The sequence below is a fragment of the Hemitrygon akajei genome, chromosome 5 (assembly GCF_048418815.1).
Source record: "Hemitrygon akajei chromosome 5, sHemAka1.3, whole genome shotgun sequence".
Classification (NCBI taxonomy): domain Eukaryota; kingdom Metazoa; phylum Chordata; class Chondrichthyes; order Myliobatiformes; family Dasyatidae; genus Hemitrygon; species Hemitrygon akajei.
In genome coordinates this window covers 123,038,802-123,056,926 of record NC_133128.1, presented here as the reverse complement: position 1 = coordinate 123,056,926, position 18,125 = coordinate 123,038,802, and the positions used below count along the sequence as shown (strand labels likewise).

Here is an 18,125-nt window from a genome sequence, read left to right as displayed (position 1 = left end):
GAAGGTCTTTAAAGAGGTTTATAAAATCATGAGGGGTATACATAAGTTGGGTGGTAACAGTCTTTTTACCAGGGTAGGAGAACCTAAAACTAGAGCCTTAAGGTGAGAAGGAAAAGGGAATGGGAGGGGCAAGTTTTCCATAACTTACTCCTCAGCTGTCCTTTCCACTTTCGCCTTGTGATCAGTGTATGGAATGAATTGTCAGAGACAGGTACATTACTTGAAGGGGCACTGGCTTAGGAATAGGAAGGATATGGGTTAAACACAGGCAAACGGGATTGGAATAGATGTGCATCTTGGTTGGCATGGGCGAGTTGTGCTGCTTCCTGAGATGTTCTAGAACTGCACTCAATATTCCAAAAATGGCCAAATCAATGTTGTATAAAGTTGTAACATTACATTCCAGGTCTCATATTCTATACCATGGCCATTGAAGGCAAAGCATCCCTTTTTCAGTACCTGTACCTATGGGTCAGTGTTACACAGAGGCCAATCTGGGTCAGTATGGATGGAGATGTGGTGTTACACAGAGACCAATCTGGGTCAGTATGGCTGGAGATGTGGTGTTACACAGAGGCCAATCTGGGTCAGTATGGGTGGAGATGTGGTGTTACACAGAGGCCAATCTGGGTCAGTATGGGTGGAGATGTGGTGTTACACAGAGGCCAATCTGGGTCAGTATGGCTGGAAAAATGGTGTTTTTTAAAATCAAAACTCTAAAAGTTTATTTACAACACATAGACACAAGACAATCAATATTTATAAGACAGTAGTTACACTCAAATTTCTATACCATTACTACCATCTATAAAACAGTCTATACTGCGGGGGGACCACTGCTCACGGAAATCCCCCAATAAGCCTGCCATGACCACATGCTCCTTGTCCAAGGGCAGCTGGGCACGGACATATCCTCAGGAAAGGGGCAGGCAGTCAACCCGGGCAGTACTCTCCACTTTCTGCTGCCTAGACCCATGTGTGGCCATCTTCCAGGCCCAGGAGCAAGCCTACCAGGGGATCCTCCTCATGACCAGTCGCCTTCCGCACTGGGTACCCGTATATGAGGAGCACGGGACTGAAGTGCAGCCAGAACCTCAGCAAAAGCCCCCTGAGAAACTCAAAAAGTGGCTGTAACCTCTCACATACCGTGTACGCGTGGTACACTGACTCCTCCGGCCACAGAATAGACAGCTGGGCGGGGTGTCAGTGAACCTGCTCATGAATCTGTTATACGGGACTGCCCAATGCAACACCTTCCACTCCAGGACCCCAGTATGCAGGGGAAGCACCCCGGCGTAAAGAAGCTTTGACTGGGGACCTCCTCCGCTGCCAGATGGTAACACGGACCGCCAGGGCAAGTCCGGTCAGCAGACGAAGGCAAGGCGTGATAAATTGACTCCAGCTCCTGCTACTTTTGATGTTCAGTCATACAGATCAACTTCAGAACTAGACAGAGATTGAATAAGTTGTGAAGGGTTTAATAAGGAAGAAACTTGTTTGCATTTGCAAAAGGATCAACAATCGGAGGACATAGGCTTGATGTCACAATCAGAGGACATAGGTGCACTATCAGCACAGACACACCACAGAGCTGTGTGTTTAGCCTCCTGCACTACTTGCTTTTCTCCAATGATTGTGTGGCACAGCAGAGCTCCAGTGCCACATTGAAGTTTGTTGATGACACCACCGTGAGCTGAATTGAAGGGGATGATGAATCAGCATATAGGAGGGAGAGTGAAAATTTGGCTGAGTGGTGTCACAACAACAACCTCGATGTCAGCGAGACCAAGGAACTGATTGTAGACTTTAGGAGAGGAAAACCAGATCTCCATGAGTGAGTCCTCATCGGAGGATCAGAGATGGAGAGGGTCAGCAACTACTATTTCAGAGGGTCTGTCCGGGATCCAGCATGTAAGTGCAATTGCAAAAAAAGCACAGCTGTGCCTCTACTTTATGAGTCTATGGAGATTCGGCATGGCATCTAAAACTTCGACAAACTTCTATAGATATGTAGTGAAGAGTGTATTGACTGGTTGCATCACATCCTAGTATGGAAATACCACCGTCCTTGAATGGAAAATCCTACAAAAGGTAGTGGAGTTGGCCTAGTACATCATGGGTAAATCCCTCCCGACTACTGAGCATGCTGTCGTAGGAAAGCAGCATCCATTATCTGAGATACCAACCACCCAAGCCATGCTCTCTTCTCACTGCTGCCATCAGGCAGAAGGAACGAGAGCCACAGGACTTGCACCACCAGGGTCAAGGACAGTTACTACCCCTCAACCATCAGACTCTTGAATAAAAGGGGACAACGACACTCACTTGCCTATCCATTGAAATGTTCCTACAGCCAATGATCTCACTTTAAGGACTCTATCTTGTTATCTCATGTTCTTGTAATTTACTTATATTTTCATTTGCACAGTTTGCTTTCTTTTGCTCTCTGGTTGACCTTTCATTGATCCTGTTATAACTACTATTCTATATATTTGCTAAGTATGCCCACAGGAAAATGAATCTCATGCTTGTATGTGGTAACATATATGTACTTTGATAATTTACTTTAAACCTTGAACTTTGAACGTAGGGTTTGGTGTCACAATCAGAGGACTAGGTCTGATGTCGTTAGCAAAAGGAAGTTGGAGGAGCAGATTTAAACATAAGACCATAAGACAAAGGAGCAGAAGTTGGCCATTTGGCCCATCGAGTCTGCTCCGCCATTTTATCATGAGCTGATCCATTCTCCCATTTAGTCCCATTCCCCTGCCTTCTCACCATAACCTTTGATACCCTGGCTACTCAGATACCTATCAATCTCTGCCTTAAATATACCCAATGACTTGATTTCCACTGCTGCCCGTGGCAACAAATTCCACAGATTTACCACTCTCTGGCTAAAACAATCACTTCGCATCTCTGTTCTGAATGGGTGCCCTTCAATCCTCAAGTCATGCCCTCTTGTACTAGACTTCCCCAACATGGGAAAGAACTTCGCCACATCCATATTTCATGGCATGAACTGAACTTACAGCTTTACTGGTGCTGGCCAAGGGCCTTGGCAATATCTCTGAAATGAATTGTGCACAGAAACCTACCTGTATCAAGTAAGAAGTGAATGATATGCTAGCGACTTTGAGTCAGGGATCAAAGATCAAATATCTGGAAGCTGATGATACATGATATTAATTAGCATTCAGAATGCATAAAAGAACCATAAATCTGAGACTGGTTCAGGTGTCACTGCGAATTGATTTTGTTGTTTGCTGGATTGCGGTGGATGTTGCGTATCTGAATTTTCCAAAGGCATATTAAACACAACATTCAGACATGTAGTACAAGGGGAAACATACAGCGTGTCGGATCTTCCTACGAGATGAGGGAGGCTCCAATGAGGGGCCAGTCTTGTACCTTTTTGGTCCATAGTATTATATCTTGATCAGAGAACATGTTGTAGCAGTCAGCGAAGAACGTGCGCAGCTGCTTCTGAATGAAGGAGATGGTAATCTGCGTCATTGGTAAATTGGCTGCTGCAGCCAGTACGTCAGCCGCTCGGCCTGAACCCTCCACAATGACACAAGGAGTCCCATTGTTTATCGCGCTATGTATTGTCTGCAAGACAAGAATGACCATCACAGAGCAAAAAACAAGAGGTGATCATTTAGATAGATAGATAGATAGATAGATACTTTATTCATCCCCATGGGGAAATTCAACTTTTTTCCAATGTCCCATACACTTGTTGTAGCAAAACTAATTACATACAATACTTAACTCAGTAAAAAATATGATATGCATCTAAATCACTATCTCAAAAAGCATTAATAATAGCTTTTAAAAAGTTCTTAAGTCCTGGCGGTAGAATTGTAAAGCCTAATGGCATTGGGGAGTATTGACCTCTTCATCCTGTCTGAGGAGCATTGCATCGATAGTAACCTGTCGCTGAAACTGCTTCTCTGTCTCTGGATGGTGCTATGTAGAGGATGTTCAGAGTTATCCATAATTGACCGTAGCCTACTCAGCGCCCTTCGCTCATTTATACATTTATACATGTTTTACACATTCCCCAATCCAAGCATCAAATGTTCATGATTCATACCCAAGATAGAAAAATAGTAAGCATCACACATTTATTTTAAGTGATCAAGCTTGATGTATGTTTTTGGATCTTGTGTAGATGTAACCAAAAAGGTAGATGAAGTTAGGGCAGTGGATATTGTTTATATGGACTTTAGCGAGGCCTTCTGTTAGGTCCCACATAGTAGGCTGGTCTGGAGCTTTAGACCCCCTGGAATCCAGGCAGAGCTAGTTAGGTAGATTCAAAATTGTCAGTAAGATACGAAGCGGAGGGTTGCAACTCAGGCTGGTGACTAGTAGTGCTCCGCTGGGGTCAGTGTTGTGAACCTTGTTATTGGTTATTTCTTTAACTTGGTTGCAGGTGTGAATACTCACGGCTTGATCAGTAAGCTTGCAGGAGACACAAGATTAACTGGTATTGCTGATTGTTATCACAGATTACAGGGGGACCTTGCTCAGTTAAAGAAGTGGGCTGAGGAGCTGCAAATAGATTTCAGTACAGTTAAGTGTAAGGTGATACATTTTGGAAAATCAAACCAGTGTGAGTCTTGTACTATGAATGGTTGCAGTCTAGGGAGTGTAGTGGAACAGAGGACCTAGGAGTACGAGCCTACAGTCTGGTCAAAGTGGTGTTACATGTGAATGGTTGGTGGAAAAGGCATTTAGCACGATAGTCTTCATCAATCAAGGCATTGAACAGTTGTATAAGTTGATAGTGAGGCCACACATGGAGGACTGTGTATAGTTTTGTTTATTCTGTCATAGGAAAGATGTGGTTAAACTGGAAAGAGTGCAGGAAAGATTTATGAGGTTGTTGCTGGGACTGGAGAACCTGAGTTATAAGCTAGGTCTTTATCTTCAGAGCAGAGGAAAATGATGGGTGGTCTTATAGAGGTTTATAAAATGAGGGTCATAGATAAAGTAATGGCAGTATCCTTTTCCGAGGGGTAGGTTAATCAAAAACTTGGGGCACAGATTCAGGGTGAGAGGAGACAGATTTAAAAAGTACTTGAGGGGAAATATTTTCACTCAGAGGGTGGCAAATATTTGGAAAGTCATGCCAGAGGAAGTGAGAGGCAGGTAAAATAATTATCATGTAAGAAGCACTGAGATAAATACATGGAGTGAGGTGAATTACAGGGTTATGGGTTGAATGCACAAAATTGGGACTAAATGTGGGGGCACCATGGTCAACATGGACATGTTGGGCCAAATGGCCTGAATCTGTAGTGTATTGCTCTGTGAATCCATGGCATTAACAAGTTGAGTTCAGTGACTCTATGATTCTAAGAAACAATGAAGAGCTGTTGTTTTAACCCCAACATCAGAGGTTGAGCAACCGAAGAGGTCCTGCAGGTAGAACTGAGGAAGCAAGGAAAGTACAGCCAGAGGTAGGAATGTGCCTTGGTTGCACAGGAGAAGTAGAAACTAGAGAGGTCTTTGGTAATCAGGGAGGAATAGAAAAGCATTTCTGTGTTTACAGATGTGTCTCTGAGATGGTACAGCTCGGTCAAGGATGCCACTGAACATCTTAAAGGGGTGGGTGGGTGACGGCCAGAAGTTGTGTGTATCAATGCCAAGGATATGGGTAAGGAAAGAGGTGGGTTCTTGTGGATAGAGCTTTGGGAGCATAGAAAGGGGTTAAAAAGTAGCAGCTCGGTGCCATGTGTAGGTGAGTACAGAAGAAGGACCCTAGAAGATGGATGCACACATTTGTAACCAGTGTAGGAGAGAGTGCTTTAGATCCTGAAATGGGACCATTTCTGAAGCAGGTAGGACCTCTACTGGCCAGGTAGGAGAGAGTGCTTTAGATCCTGAAATGGGACCATTTCTGAAGCAGGTAGGACCTCTACTGGCCAGGTAGGTTTCACCTTAACAGGCAGAGCAGCAATGTTACCGTGAGTGGGGTGGGGGTGGTAGGTAGGTGTCAAACTAATTTGAGAACCTGAGGGAATAATAGTTGGAAGGGAGGCATGAGGTGTTAGTTAGGAGATCAAAGATCCCAGTCAATGGTGGTGTATTGGAAAGAGGAAGAGAGAAAGCTGGACTACACTAGCAAAGGAAAATGGAACGATCAAATTAAAGGCAAAATATGAAACAGAACAGGGAAAACAAATTATACCGGATTAGGCCATTGCAAGGATTTTACTGGAGCCAGTGAAAGCAGACTTGATGGGCCAAATTGCCTAATTCTGCTCCTATATCTTATGGTGTTGTAGTCTATGTTATAGGTATAAGACTCTTCATTGACCTCTTATTTTAACATAAGTCACCAGGACCAGATACTGGGATGAAATCATGTACTGTATATGTGAATGGTGTTGGAGAACTCAAGAGTGATGAGCATTCATCCCTTGTTCAAGGACGAAAGTAGGGAAATACCCTGCAGCAATAAGCCAGTCTCAAAACAACAAATTTCACATGATGTGTGTCCCAGTGATAATAAACCTGATTCTGATTGAGGTAATTTAATTTCAGCAGTGCAGAGTTTTTGGAAATATTGATCCAGGATGGCATTGATAGTCATCTGCAGGAAAATGGATCGAGGCATAGAAAGCCTGCATAGATTTGTACAGGGTAAATTGTATTGAAGCAATTGGGTAAAATGTTTAATGAGATAACGGACAGAGTTGATAAGGATGTCCCAAAACAAGAAAGGGAAAATATAAGTGTGGATTAACTTACATTCAATGTTCCAGGACCACCTTCAAGGGCAACGCATACAATTGGAATCTCAATTCCAACATCTGCAAATCAAATATTGATGTCACAGAATGCAATTTTATAGGAACTTCTTAAAACATCATTGAAACATTACCCTTGATTTAAACTTTCTCAATATAAGTTCAAAGCCTGAAATAATATCCTAAAATCTGGCCTTAGTGTGGAATTACAACACTTGTCCTTTGCCTTCAGGTTTTGGTAACAGCTTTGACTGGCCTGCATTCCACAGCCTTGCAATCCCTTTGGTTGTTGTCTCTCTCTCCTTCATTGCCCTCAGTAAACTGGTAACCAGATTGAAGAGTGGTGTCTCCCTGCAGCGCTGTCCTCACCCTGTCAGACAGCTATGCATTCTCCCTCCCTCCATCCATCACCCTCTTTGCAGCCAACTTGTTTCCTCATTTACCACCTGTCCTTTCAACCTTTCCCTTCTCAGCATCCAGTGTTCCAAACACTCCCTTGGCAGTGATTCACTTGCACTCCTTCCAGTCCAGTGAACTGCACCTGAAGTTCACTATCTGGCTTCCTCTGCACTGGAGAAACACATCATAGAAAATGAAAAAAAAATCCTGCGGAATGTGAAAAATTTTAAAAAGCAGAAAATTCTGGAAATACTCAGCAGGTCAGAAACAGAATTAATGTGTTGGATTGATGAGCCTTTCTCAGAACTTTCCTATCCACGTACTTGTCCGCATACAGTTAATGTACCTGCATCCAACACGTCCTCTAGCAGCTTGCTTAGGTGCCTATTAAATCTCTCCCCTCTCACCCTAAACCTACATTCTCCAGTTCTTAATCTCCCCCCACTCGCAGCCTGGAGATAACATAGTATGAAGGCCAGGTGAGAACATGGACCACAGAAAGCTAGAGTACAGAGCAGGAAGGCAAGCTTAGAAGGTCAGATTAGGCATGTCCTCCTCTTCTTGAGAAGAAATAATGATAGGGTGTGGTGGTTCAGTCCGAAGTCCGTGGTCCGGTCCGTGGACTCCGGGTTTTCTGGTGGTCCCTTGCTGCGGTTGGACTTAACTGGAAACACCTGAGGCTCATATTGGAACTGGGAATATAAGTGGCCCTGGCATTGAGTGTGGTTGGGGGAGGGGGGTTGTTGTTGTTGTTGTTGTTGTTGTTGTTGTTGTTGTTGTTGTTGTTGTTGTTGTCATTGTCGTTGTCATCGTCGTCGTCGTCGTCATCAAGAAACTGATGGCACAGATGGCTGGTGGAAGGCTAGAATGGACTCTTGCCATCCTTGGGGCCGCGTTGGAGAACCATGGCTTCTGGGAGCCTTGTTGGTAGTAGTCAGAGTGGACATTGCGGTATGGATTCAGCTGTTTCCCGGGCCAACTGGGTGGCTGTCAGCCACTTTGAGTTAGGTAGGGATCCGGCTGCTTCCATAGCCAGCCAAGGCTGCCGGTCGTAACAGCTACTCGGAGCTACCCCGATGCAGAGGTGGAACTGTCTGTCGTTCCTTGGTGTTTGTCTCTTCCTGTCCTCGCCCCCGTGGGGTAAGTCCGGCTGTTCTGTCGTTGCCCAGCAGGGAGAATCTGTCTTGTCTTGTCTTTGCCTCCGTTGGGTATGTCAGGCCGTTCTGCTGCTACCTGATGGATGGTCCTGCCCCACCTTGGTGTGGAGTTATAGAAGAGTCCCGGCTTGTCGGAGGACAAGTCCTGGCTCCATGTTGATGTACAGTTCCTAGTCTGCCCCTGGCTCCAGCCTTCGAGTTCCCCAAGCTCCAAGCCTGCAGCCTCCAGCCTCCAGCCTCGACCCAACCTTCAAGCCTCAAGGCTCGACCCAAGCCCCTAGCCTAGCCAAGCCTCGTCATGTCCTCGCCTGGGTTTGGGGGTCCGAGCCCGAGGCAAAACCCAGGTTCTGGGTCCTTGTCCAGTCTCGGGCTCAGAGTCCACCCAAGGCTCCTTGTTCCCAATCCCTCATCCTGGTCCTGCTTCCCCTGCCTAGACTGTATCCCGTCCCGTCCTTGGGTTCCGTCTCGTCCTGTTTCTGGGATTCCAGTGTCTGTGTCCTGCAGTTGGGTCCTGATTCAGCACCTGACTATGACAAAGGGAAAGAGGAGAATAAAGAAGTTGTGGAGCAGTTGCACTCTGTCCACAGGACTTGCCCAGAGGTTCTTGTTCCCTACCGCTTTAAGTCTGCATCTCACTCCTGCACCAGTCTTTTGGTCTGTGGCCTCCTACACTATCACAACCAGCACCAATGAAAGCTTGAGGGGCAGAAACTTGTCATTGTCAGCTGGTTGCAGTTTTTTGGTCTCAGGATGGAATGCCTCAACTTTGGGCAACTTGGTCTCCCTGCGTCTGTCAGAACTGCCCATCCTGCCAGAACTCATCCAACCCTGGCTAAAGCTCCCTTTCAGCACAGCCAGACACACTGGGCACATCTTGTTACCCAGCAGTTTTCAACCTTTTAGACTCTGTCTCTCAAACTGCCCCATTAAGCCATCAACTGGATGATCTCTACATCTTATTCTGTCTATGCAGACCTATTCCTTGGTCTTCTTCAGAGGTGGATGGGCACTGATGGCACACTCCTCATGGTCAAAGAGCCACTGACCTGTGAGTGCCAGCAGACTTTCTCTGTGCTGTATTAACTGGGAGAAATGTTGGAGATGAGACCACGTGTGAAACACCATGCCCCTTCACTGTAGCAAGCCATTTGCTGTTGCTTCTTAATGAAGGTAGTTTAAAAGAAATCTTTTAAAAATATACACAAAATAAATATATAGAATAAAAGTAGTTGGGTGAATGAAGAATCTCTATGCCCCAGACATACGATGTGTGGTACTTGAGGAGCTGCAGTGGAAAGCGGCTGTGTGAGGAATCGGAGATAAGGGAAGTGTCTTTGCAGCCTTTGGAAGGAAGCCAACTTCAGAAAGAGGAACTGCAACTGCTGTGTTTGTAGGTCTATGAATGGATCTGGATATAAATGCTGATGGTTAATTAATAAGTTCGCAGACAATATGGAGATTATTGACATTGTGGATGGTGTAGAAGATTGCAAAAGGATGCAGAAGGATAACAACTCCCACTGCATTAGGTGAACTTTATTAGGTACACCTATACCCAATACATGAAGAATGAAGAGGGCATATCTGAACTCTCAGTGCTCTCTTTATCAGGTACACCTGTAAACCAGCTCCTTAATACAAACATCTAATCAGCCAATCATGTGGCAGCAACTCAATCCATAAAAGCATGCAGACATGGTCAAAAGGTTCAGACCAAACATCAGAATGGGGAAGAAATGTGATCCAAGTGACTTTGACCATGGAATAATTGTTGGTGCTAGACAGGGTGGTTTGAGTCCCTCCAAACCTGCTGAAATTTCAACACACAACTGTCTCTATTGTTTACAGAGAATGGTGCATAAAGCAAAAAACATCCAGTGAGAGGTGGTTCTGTGGGTGAAAACGCTTTGTTGATGAGAGAGGGCAGAGGACAATGGCCAGGCTGCTTCAGGCTGACAGGAGGGCAACAGTTACTCAATTGTGGTTGCAACAGTGGTGTGCAGAAGAGCAACTCTGAATGCACAACACGTCAAATCTTGACCATGACCTCCTACAGTAGCAGGAGGTCATGAACACACACTCAGTGGCCACTTCATTAGGTACAAGGGGTACAGAGATCTCTTATAGGGTGATCACTCAGTGTGGATCAGTTGCAGGTATGGACAGAGAAATGACCAATGCAGTTTCATTTGGCCAGATGTGAGGTGCTGCACTTTGAGAGGTCAAATCTAAAGGTCAAATCTTTTGATGAACAAAGAGATCTTAGGAAGAATGTGGAGACTCCGGGTGCAGACGAGGTTTATCAGGATGCTCCCTGGATTAGAGGGTATAGGCTATAAATAGAGATCGGACAGATTTGTGTTGTTTTCTCTGGAGGGGCGGAGGCTAGGACAGATCTAACAGAATTTTACAAGATTATGGGGGGCGGTGGTAAAGTCAGAGTAGACAGCCAGTATCCTTTTCTCAGGGTTAAAATGTCTTGCACCAGATGTGCTGTATTGTTCTATGTTCTACACTCAGTGCGTCAGACCTACATAGGCAGGCACCTCCCAGTCTCCACCCAGCTAACAGCAGTTACCTGCCACTCATTTCCAACTCATCACCTGCAACCTATTCAAACCCTACTCTCAGCCGCAGTCCTTGTTCACTCAGCCGGACTCAACCAGTTGCTTCTAGTCTCCAGTTACCTTGTTGCCTGTGGGTTTAGTATCTGTTCTCTCTTGTTCCGTGGCCCTTCATGGCTTGTTGTGTTGAAGTAGACAATTAAAGTTATTGCTCACCACTGAACTGTCTCTGCTGCTTTGCTTTTGGGTCAAGCCTCCTCTACATATCCCGACAGGATGCCAACCCTTGATTGACCCAGCAGAGTATGCTCGTCTAAAGGAAGTTGTCTGTTCATATGAGCAATGATCCAGAAGCAGTAGAAAGCCATGGACCATCTGCTTATGATTATCTTCTGGCTCTCCATCTCAATACAACTACCTCGCAACAGTCATCCGCCTCCCTCTGCATTCTGGTGCCTGAATTCTTCTATGGATCCCCAACTCAATGCTGCAACTTCTTGTCTCAGTGCATCTTACACTTCAAACTCCAACCATCTCTGTATTCTGCAGACTGAGACAAGGTTGCCTTCATCATTTCTCTCTTGACAGGGTGAGCTCTAACCTGGGCTGCTGCTAACCAGGACAATAAAACTACCATTTGCAATCAACATGAGGAATTCACTGCTGTGATGTGTCAGGTTTTTGATGATTTGGGAAGTGAAAGGAGAAGCAGCGGATCAGATACTTTTCCTGTGTCAAGGCTCACACAGTACTGGATTAAACATGGAATTCAGGACACTCGCGGAAGACTGCAGATGTTGTGCGGAAGCGCTGCAGGCCCATTTCCATTAAGACCTCTCGGAGCACTTGAAAGATGAGCTGTCACTGGAAGATGCCCACTGACCTCAAAAGCCTCATCACTCTCCCCTTACAAATTGACAAGCGTCTCATGGAATGAGCCTCCAGATCATCAGCCAGAAGCCCAGCTCCATTCCCAAAACCAGTTCAGGATGCAGGACCCTCATCATCAATGACTCCAGAACCCATGCAATTAACGAAAGCACCCTTAACTGCCTGAGAGCATGAGCACAATGGAGAACCAAACTGTGTGCTTTCTGCAGAGCCTTGGATCATCCATACAACAAACAACTACTGCATCCAGGAAACAGCTTCACCAGGTACAGACAAGGGGCCTTCTATCTAGTAAGTTCCCTAGGTTCCTTCCTTCAGCACCATCGCCTGACTCACTCTCTCTGTACTCCTCCACTCAACAAGCCAAGATTCACTGCTGGATTTTTAACCATCTGGGAAGTGGAAGGGGCTCTATGTGTGCAGGGGGCTCCGCTGGGTTCTGGGGCAGCAGGCAATCCCTGGGATAATGAATCATGTGATGGAATGGAGGAGCAAATTCTGCCTTTATGTCTTAGGGTCTTTAAGATTGAAGAGGTCATAAAGTTGAGGGTCGTGGAACAAAAGCGCAATGCTGAAGGAGCTGTGTGGGTCAAGCAGCATCTGTGGAAGCAAAAGGCACCCGAGACCCTGCATCTGGACTCCCACCAGTCCAAATTCATGACCCCCGTACACAGCAGTGTCAGTGGGGGGGGGGTGTGGGAAATGATGGGTAGGTGGAATCAGTCGGGGCAGGAAATAGGAATAATGAAGAAAGTGAGAAAAAACCTAGGAGGACAGGTGAGTGTCAGAGACAAAGGAAAGAGCGTTGGGGACATGTGGGTTACCTGAACTTGAAACGTTCAATGTTCTTCATACTGGGGTCATGAATTTGGACTGGTGGGAGGAGGAGAGTGGAGATGAGAATATGGGGTGCCTGACTCACTACATAATGTATAGGCCAAAATCCAGGCACATGTGAACCATACCTGGATAATGCCACGTAGACCTGGGACCTTTAGTTAAATGCTGATGCATCCTGTGTTAGAGTTAGAGCCTCACCGACTCAACCTTGGCCAGATAAGGATATTTTCTACACAACACTGTAGACACTGTCATAACTCAGTCTTCCTGCAAAATGACTCCACATTGTCTTTTTCATCTGTACTTTGCAATTCCTGCATTCCTTTAACTATGTTCTCGGCCTCCAACTGCTCCCATTCATTCACTGACCAGTCAGCTTTGTTTACAGCTCATCCCCATGGTCACCCTGGTTTTATCCCATCAGAGACATCCTCCCTCCAGCTTAAGAAGCTCCTTTCTTCTGTTTCCAAGTTCTGACCAAGGATCTTCAACTGAAACGTTGACTTTGCTTCTCTTCCCACGCATGCTGCCTGACTGTGTTTCCAACATTTCCTGTATTAGTTTTGATTCCAGCAGAGTGACAATATAGGAAATTGAAAGCAGTGCTGGAAAAACTCAGCTGATTAGGCAGCATCCGTGGAAATGAACAAACAGTCAATAATTTGGGCTGAAATCTTTCTTCAGTCCTGTGAGTTCTTCAGTCCTTTCTTGCATACTCAAATTGTGAGTTCCTCCTGCAATTTGTGTGTGCTGCTTTGGATTTTCAGCATCTATAACCATATAACAATTACAACACGGAAACAGGCCATCTTGGCCCTTCTAGTCCATGCCAAACGCTTGCTCCCACCTAGTCCCACCGACCTGCACTCAACCGATAACCTTCCATTCCTTTCCTGTCCGTATACCTATCCATTTTATTTTAAATGACAATATTGAACCTGCCTCTACCACTTCTACTGGAAGCTCGTTCCACACAGCTACCACTCTCCGAGTAAAGAAGTTCCCCCTTGTGTTATCCCTAAACTTTTGCCCCCTAACTCTCAACTCATGTCCTCTTGTTTGAATCTCCCCTACTCTAGAAGGAAAAAGCCTATCCATGTCAACTCTATCTGTCTCCCTCATAATTTTAAATACCTCTATCAAGTCCCCCCCTCAACTTTCTATGCTCCAAAGAATAAAGACCTAACTTGTTCAACCTTTCTCTGTAACTTAGATGTTGAAACCCAGGTAGCATTCTAGTAAATCTTCTCTGTACTCTCTCTATCTTTCCTATAATTCAGTGACCAGAACTGTCACAATACTCCAAATTTGGCCTTACCAATGCCTTATACAATTTCAACATTACATCCCAACTCCTACACTCAATGATCTGATTATAAAGGCCAGCATACCAAAAGCTTTCTTCACCACTCTATCCACATGAGATTTCACCTTCAGGGAACTATGCACCATTTACAGATTTCTTGTGTTTATATCAAATACAGAACTGATGCAGCATAAAAAAAACACAAAAGCCAGAAAGAATACAATAAGCATAAATAGTTAAGATCTGGTTATATACATAGACTGACTGTATGTACACGAAGTGATGCTTGGCACAGGACATAAGGTGACTGATGGGAAATGATAAAGTAGTGATGGTGGGGTGGGTTAAAAGGTCAAAGTGTTGAACAGCCTGATGGCTTGGGCCAAGTAACTATTTTTGATTTATGGTCCTGGTGTGGATGCTGCTCCTGATGGGAGTGAGGTAAACAATCCATGAGCAGGATGAGTGGGATGCGTCACGATATTACTGGCCTTTTCCCAGTGTGATGCATATGCATCACGAGGACCAGCTTACTGTACCACGCTATTAGCCACAGTATGAAACTGGCTCCACGCTGTCCCATCAGTGACTGTACAATACATAATCAATACAGAATACAACCAGCTCAATGTTAACCAAGCAAATACTTCTAGCACAACACTACATCAAATCTATCAAATAAAGCCAGCTCCAATTTGCCCATCCTTAAAACATTCCATCATGGTTACTGTGTTACAGCATGAAATACATACAAAACCAGAATCATTCAATACTGCCCCGACGAGCAATTCTAGCAGAGTTACTCTATGAAATCAACGAAGAATAAAGCTTCCTCAACAGGGCACCTTGAAACATTTCTAACAGTGCTACTGTATGAAATCAGCAGATCAGAGCAAGTCAGAGAGAGAAGGCTTGTAAGTAAGAAAATTGAGGATCCAGTTGCACAAGAAGATATCAAGGCTTAGACCTTGGAGCTTGGTAATTGGTTTTGAGGGGATGATAGTGTTAAATGCTGATCTGTGGTTAATGAAGAGCATCCTGAATTCACCCCACTGAGTACACGCTGGCCACCAACCATCCGTTCACACTAACCCTAATGTTGTTGGAATAGTGGAATCCTTTATCACATCTTATTCTCCCAACATTCCCATCAGTTCCCCCAGAATTCATCACTCATTTGCAAGCTACAATAGCTTACAGTGGTCAAACAACCTACCGACCTGCACATCTTTGGAACATGGGAGGAAAATAGAGCACTTGAAGGAAAATCGTAGAGTCACAGAGAGAAAAAAAAACATGGCAACTCCACACAGACAGCACCTGGGTCTCTGGCACTGTGAGGCAGTGGCTCTACTGGTTGTACACTGTGCTGCCACAAATTTAACACTGCACACTGTGCCATCAGACATATCCAGCAGAGTTACGGTGGGGATTTAGTACAGAATAAAGCATCCAGGGCACCTTCAAAAGGAGATGCCACAAAAAGGTGGCATCTATCATTAAGGCCCCCCCCCCCCCCCCCCCATCACCCAAGACAGGCACGGAGTGCAAGGTGACTGGGAATCCTTCACTTCTACAGCTTTCCTTCTCGTTCAATGCCATTGTGATGCGTCTTCATCTTCCGCCAACTCCACCACTGAGGTCTTGGTTTGATCGCTATTTGTCTGGAACCTCTGCCTTGACCTTACCACCATGGATGACTTGATCAGGAACTAAACTCCAGATGGTAAAACTCCACACAGCATTGCTCTTGGGATCTCAAGAACTCACAAGTCTCTCCATCATGACAAGGAGATCCATGAAACCCTTCTAGCACAGTTAACGGATCATACAGCTTGGAAACAGGCCATTCAGCCCAACTTATCCTTACTAGCCAGAAGGTATCATTCTGCTTACCTCAGTCATCCAGCACTTGATCCACTGTTCTCTGTGCCTATGTAATTCAAGTGCTCATCCTTTCCAGCATTGTCCCATCCTTCTTATAGCACAGTGACCAGAAATTGCAAACAGTACTCCAGCTGAGGCCTGATCAAGCTTTTATGAAGTCGGAACAGGCCCTCCCTACCTCTGTAATCGGTGCTTTGACTAGGGCTAGTATCTCAAATGCCTTGCTAACCATGTTATCTACCTGCATGGCCACCTTCAATGATCTATGGACTCGTACTGTAAAATTTCCTCGGTTCCTCAAATCTCCCTAAGGTCCTGGTGTTTTGCCCGAGTCTCATTAGTCCTCCCAAGATGAATCACCTTACATTTCCGGATTAATGCCCATCTGACTTTTTTCAGTATATTTCACGAACAAATCAACAACTCTCTGCAATTTCACACTACTTTCAACAATTCTGCCGATTTTCGTGTCATCCAAAAACTCCCACATCCACATTCTAATCACTCACATCAAGAGTCACAGTACTGATCTTTGTGGGAAACACTAAGTCACAACTATTCAATCACAACAGAAACCCTTCCCTATTACCCTCTGTCTCAAACTGTTGCCAGTACAATTTTGGATTCAATTTGCCAACATGCATTCAATACTATGTTCTGAACCAGTTTCCCAAGTGGGACTTGTGTTATTCAAGTGCACACAAATCAGATCTATACCTTGTTGTCTCTTCAAAGAGTTCAATCGACACATTATCCTATTAAACATAGGCTTCTTCTTGTACAGCTTTCTCTACCAAGATGTTACAGTCAGGTACAGAAGGGGTGAAATAAATGCTTCCCAACAATGGGACACACCAAAGTTTAACAGCCATAATCAGATTATACACGTTCATCTCCACTTTGCTGTTATGTATCAAATTTGAGCCTAGATCTCAGAGAATCTCAGAGAATGTGAGCAATGAATCCTTGCAATTATAAGGAAGTAGTGAAAGTTTGCAATATGATCAACTTAAGTGTCATACAAATTGGGAAAGGGATGAGGTAGTAAAGGGCTGATAGTGGAGGAGGCTTAGAGATCAGAAACTAGGTAGTCATTAGATCAGTAAAGTGCTTAGGTCACAAGGATTATCTAGCTGGAGCAGAGATAAGCAAAGTGCAGAGAACTGATCACATGATAAACAGGGTCAGGATGAAAGAACAAGACCATAAACTAGAGAACCCAGTTGCAGGGAAAATGAATGTGTGTGTCTGGGGGTGGGGGTGGGGGTGGATGGCTGTCTGGTAAAGGACAACAAAGTTTCATTCAACAGGTCATTAGAGACAAAACGAAGATCAGATACTGCAAAGATGTGGATTACAGATGAAATTATGTGACCAGCATGCAACATATACTATAAATTGCTGCATGCTTTTTGGGTCACTGTATCTTTGAGCTCTCACTTGAAGTGCTTCCAAGTGTCTACTCTAGCAGGACCTAAATAAACTGACTTGTCTGAGGACTCACCATGATTTTCTCCATGTACCACCCTGTTCTAAACCATAACAAAGAGGACAACTGGGCCCTACATGGAAGCCAGATTCAGGGTGCAGGTTAAGCACATTATTTCCTCAAACAAAAGAAGCCCCTCAAAATCCAGCTTTCTAACTTCTCTCCACAACTACTCACCAACCCTCTGTCTTCAGCCAAGTGGCCAGCTCTTACCTTCTGTCCCAATTCGCTGCTTTGAGATGTACTTTTCTAAATGGGTTCTCAGGGAAATCTCCACACCATAGCGTCCATGGGTCCCATCATCTACCAGGATAAAATGGGTGTGGTTGTGGTCCAAACAAGTTAACCTGCCCTGATTTGCTTCATCCAAGTAATATGTTGCAGGAAACTTGCCCTGTTTTCGGAAAGATAAGCCTAGTTAACCACAAGCAGCATTAGCGCTTGTTTCATCCATCATTGTCACCCTCTAGCTCCTCAGAGTAAACCACTACTGAGGACAGCACACATTTCCTGTTGCTGCCATGTCATGAGGAACATGGGTGTGACATAAATTAAAATGTCAGACTGTAACCTGAAGGCGTCAGGTACAATTCTGGCAACAGGGATTCATTGAGATTTTGTGAGATGATCTGTAGATTGCTCATGAAAAAGAAATTATTGACTATAAAATTAAGTTGATGTAGGACCATAGCTCACCTGTCTACTGACCAGGCTCTTGTGGTTTGTGTAGGACCAAAGCTCACCTGTACATTGACCAAACTCTTGTAGTTTGTGTAGGACCAAAGCTCACCTGTACATTGACCAAACTCTTGTAGTTTGTGTAGGACCAAA

General features: G+C 44.8%; 1 protein-coding gene across 3 annotated transcripts in view; it reads right to left on the bottom strand.

The window, feature by feature from the left end:
- The window catches only part of trpm2 (transient receptor potential cation channel, subfamily M, member 2), a 166,037-nt gene that overhangs the window by 114,353 nt on the left and 33,559 nt on the right, over positions 1 to 18,125 (bottom strand). For all 3 annotated transcript variants that reach the window (XM_073046350.1, XM_073046351.1, XM_073046352.1), the window contains 3 exons: positions 17,508 to 17,688; positions 6,763 to 6,824; positions 3,412 to 3,612 (listed from right to left, as the gene is read on the bottom strand). In XM_073046350.1, coding sequence (XP_072902451.1) covers positions 3,412 to 3,612; positions 6,763 to 6,824; positions 17,508 to 17,688 — 444 coding nt within the window. The remainder of the gene's footprint in view (positions 1 to 3,411; positions 3,613 to 6,762; positions 6,825 to 17,507; positions 17,689 to 18,125) is intronic.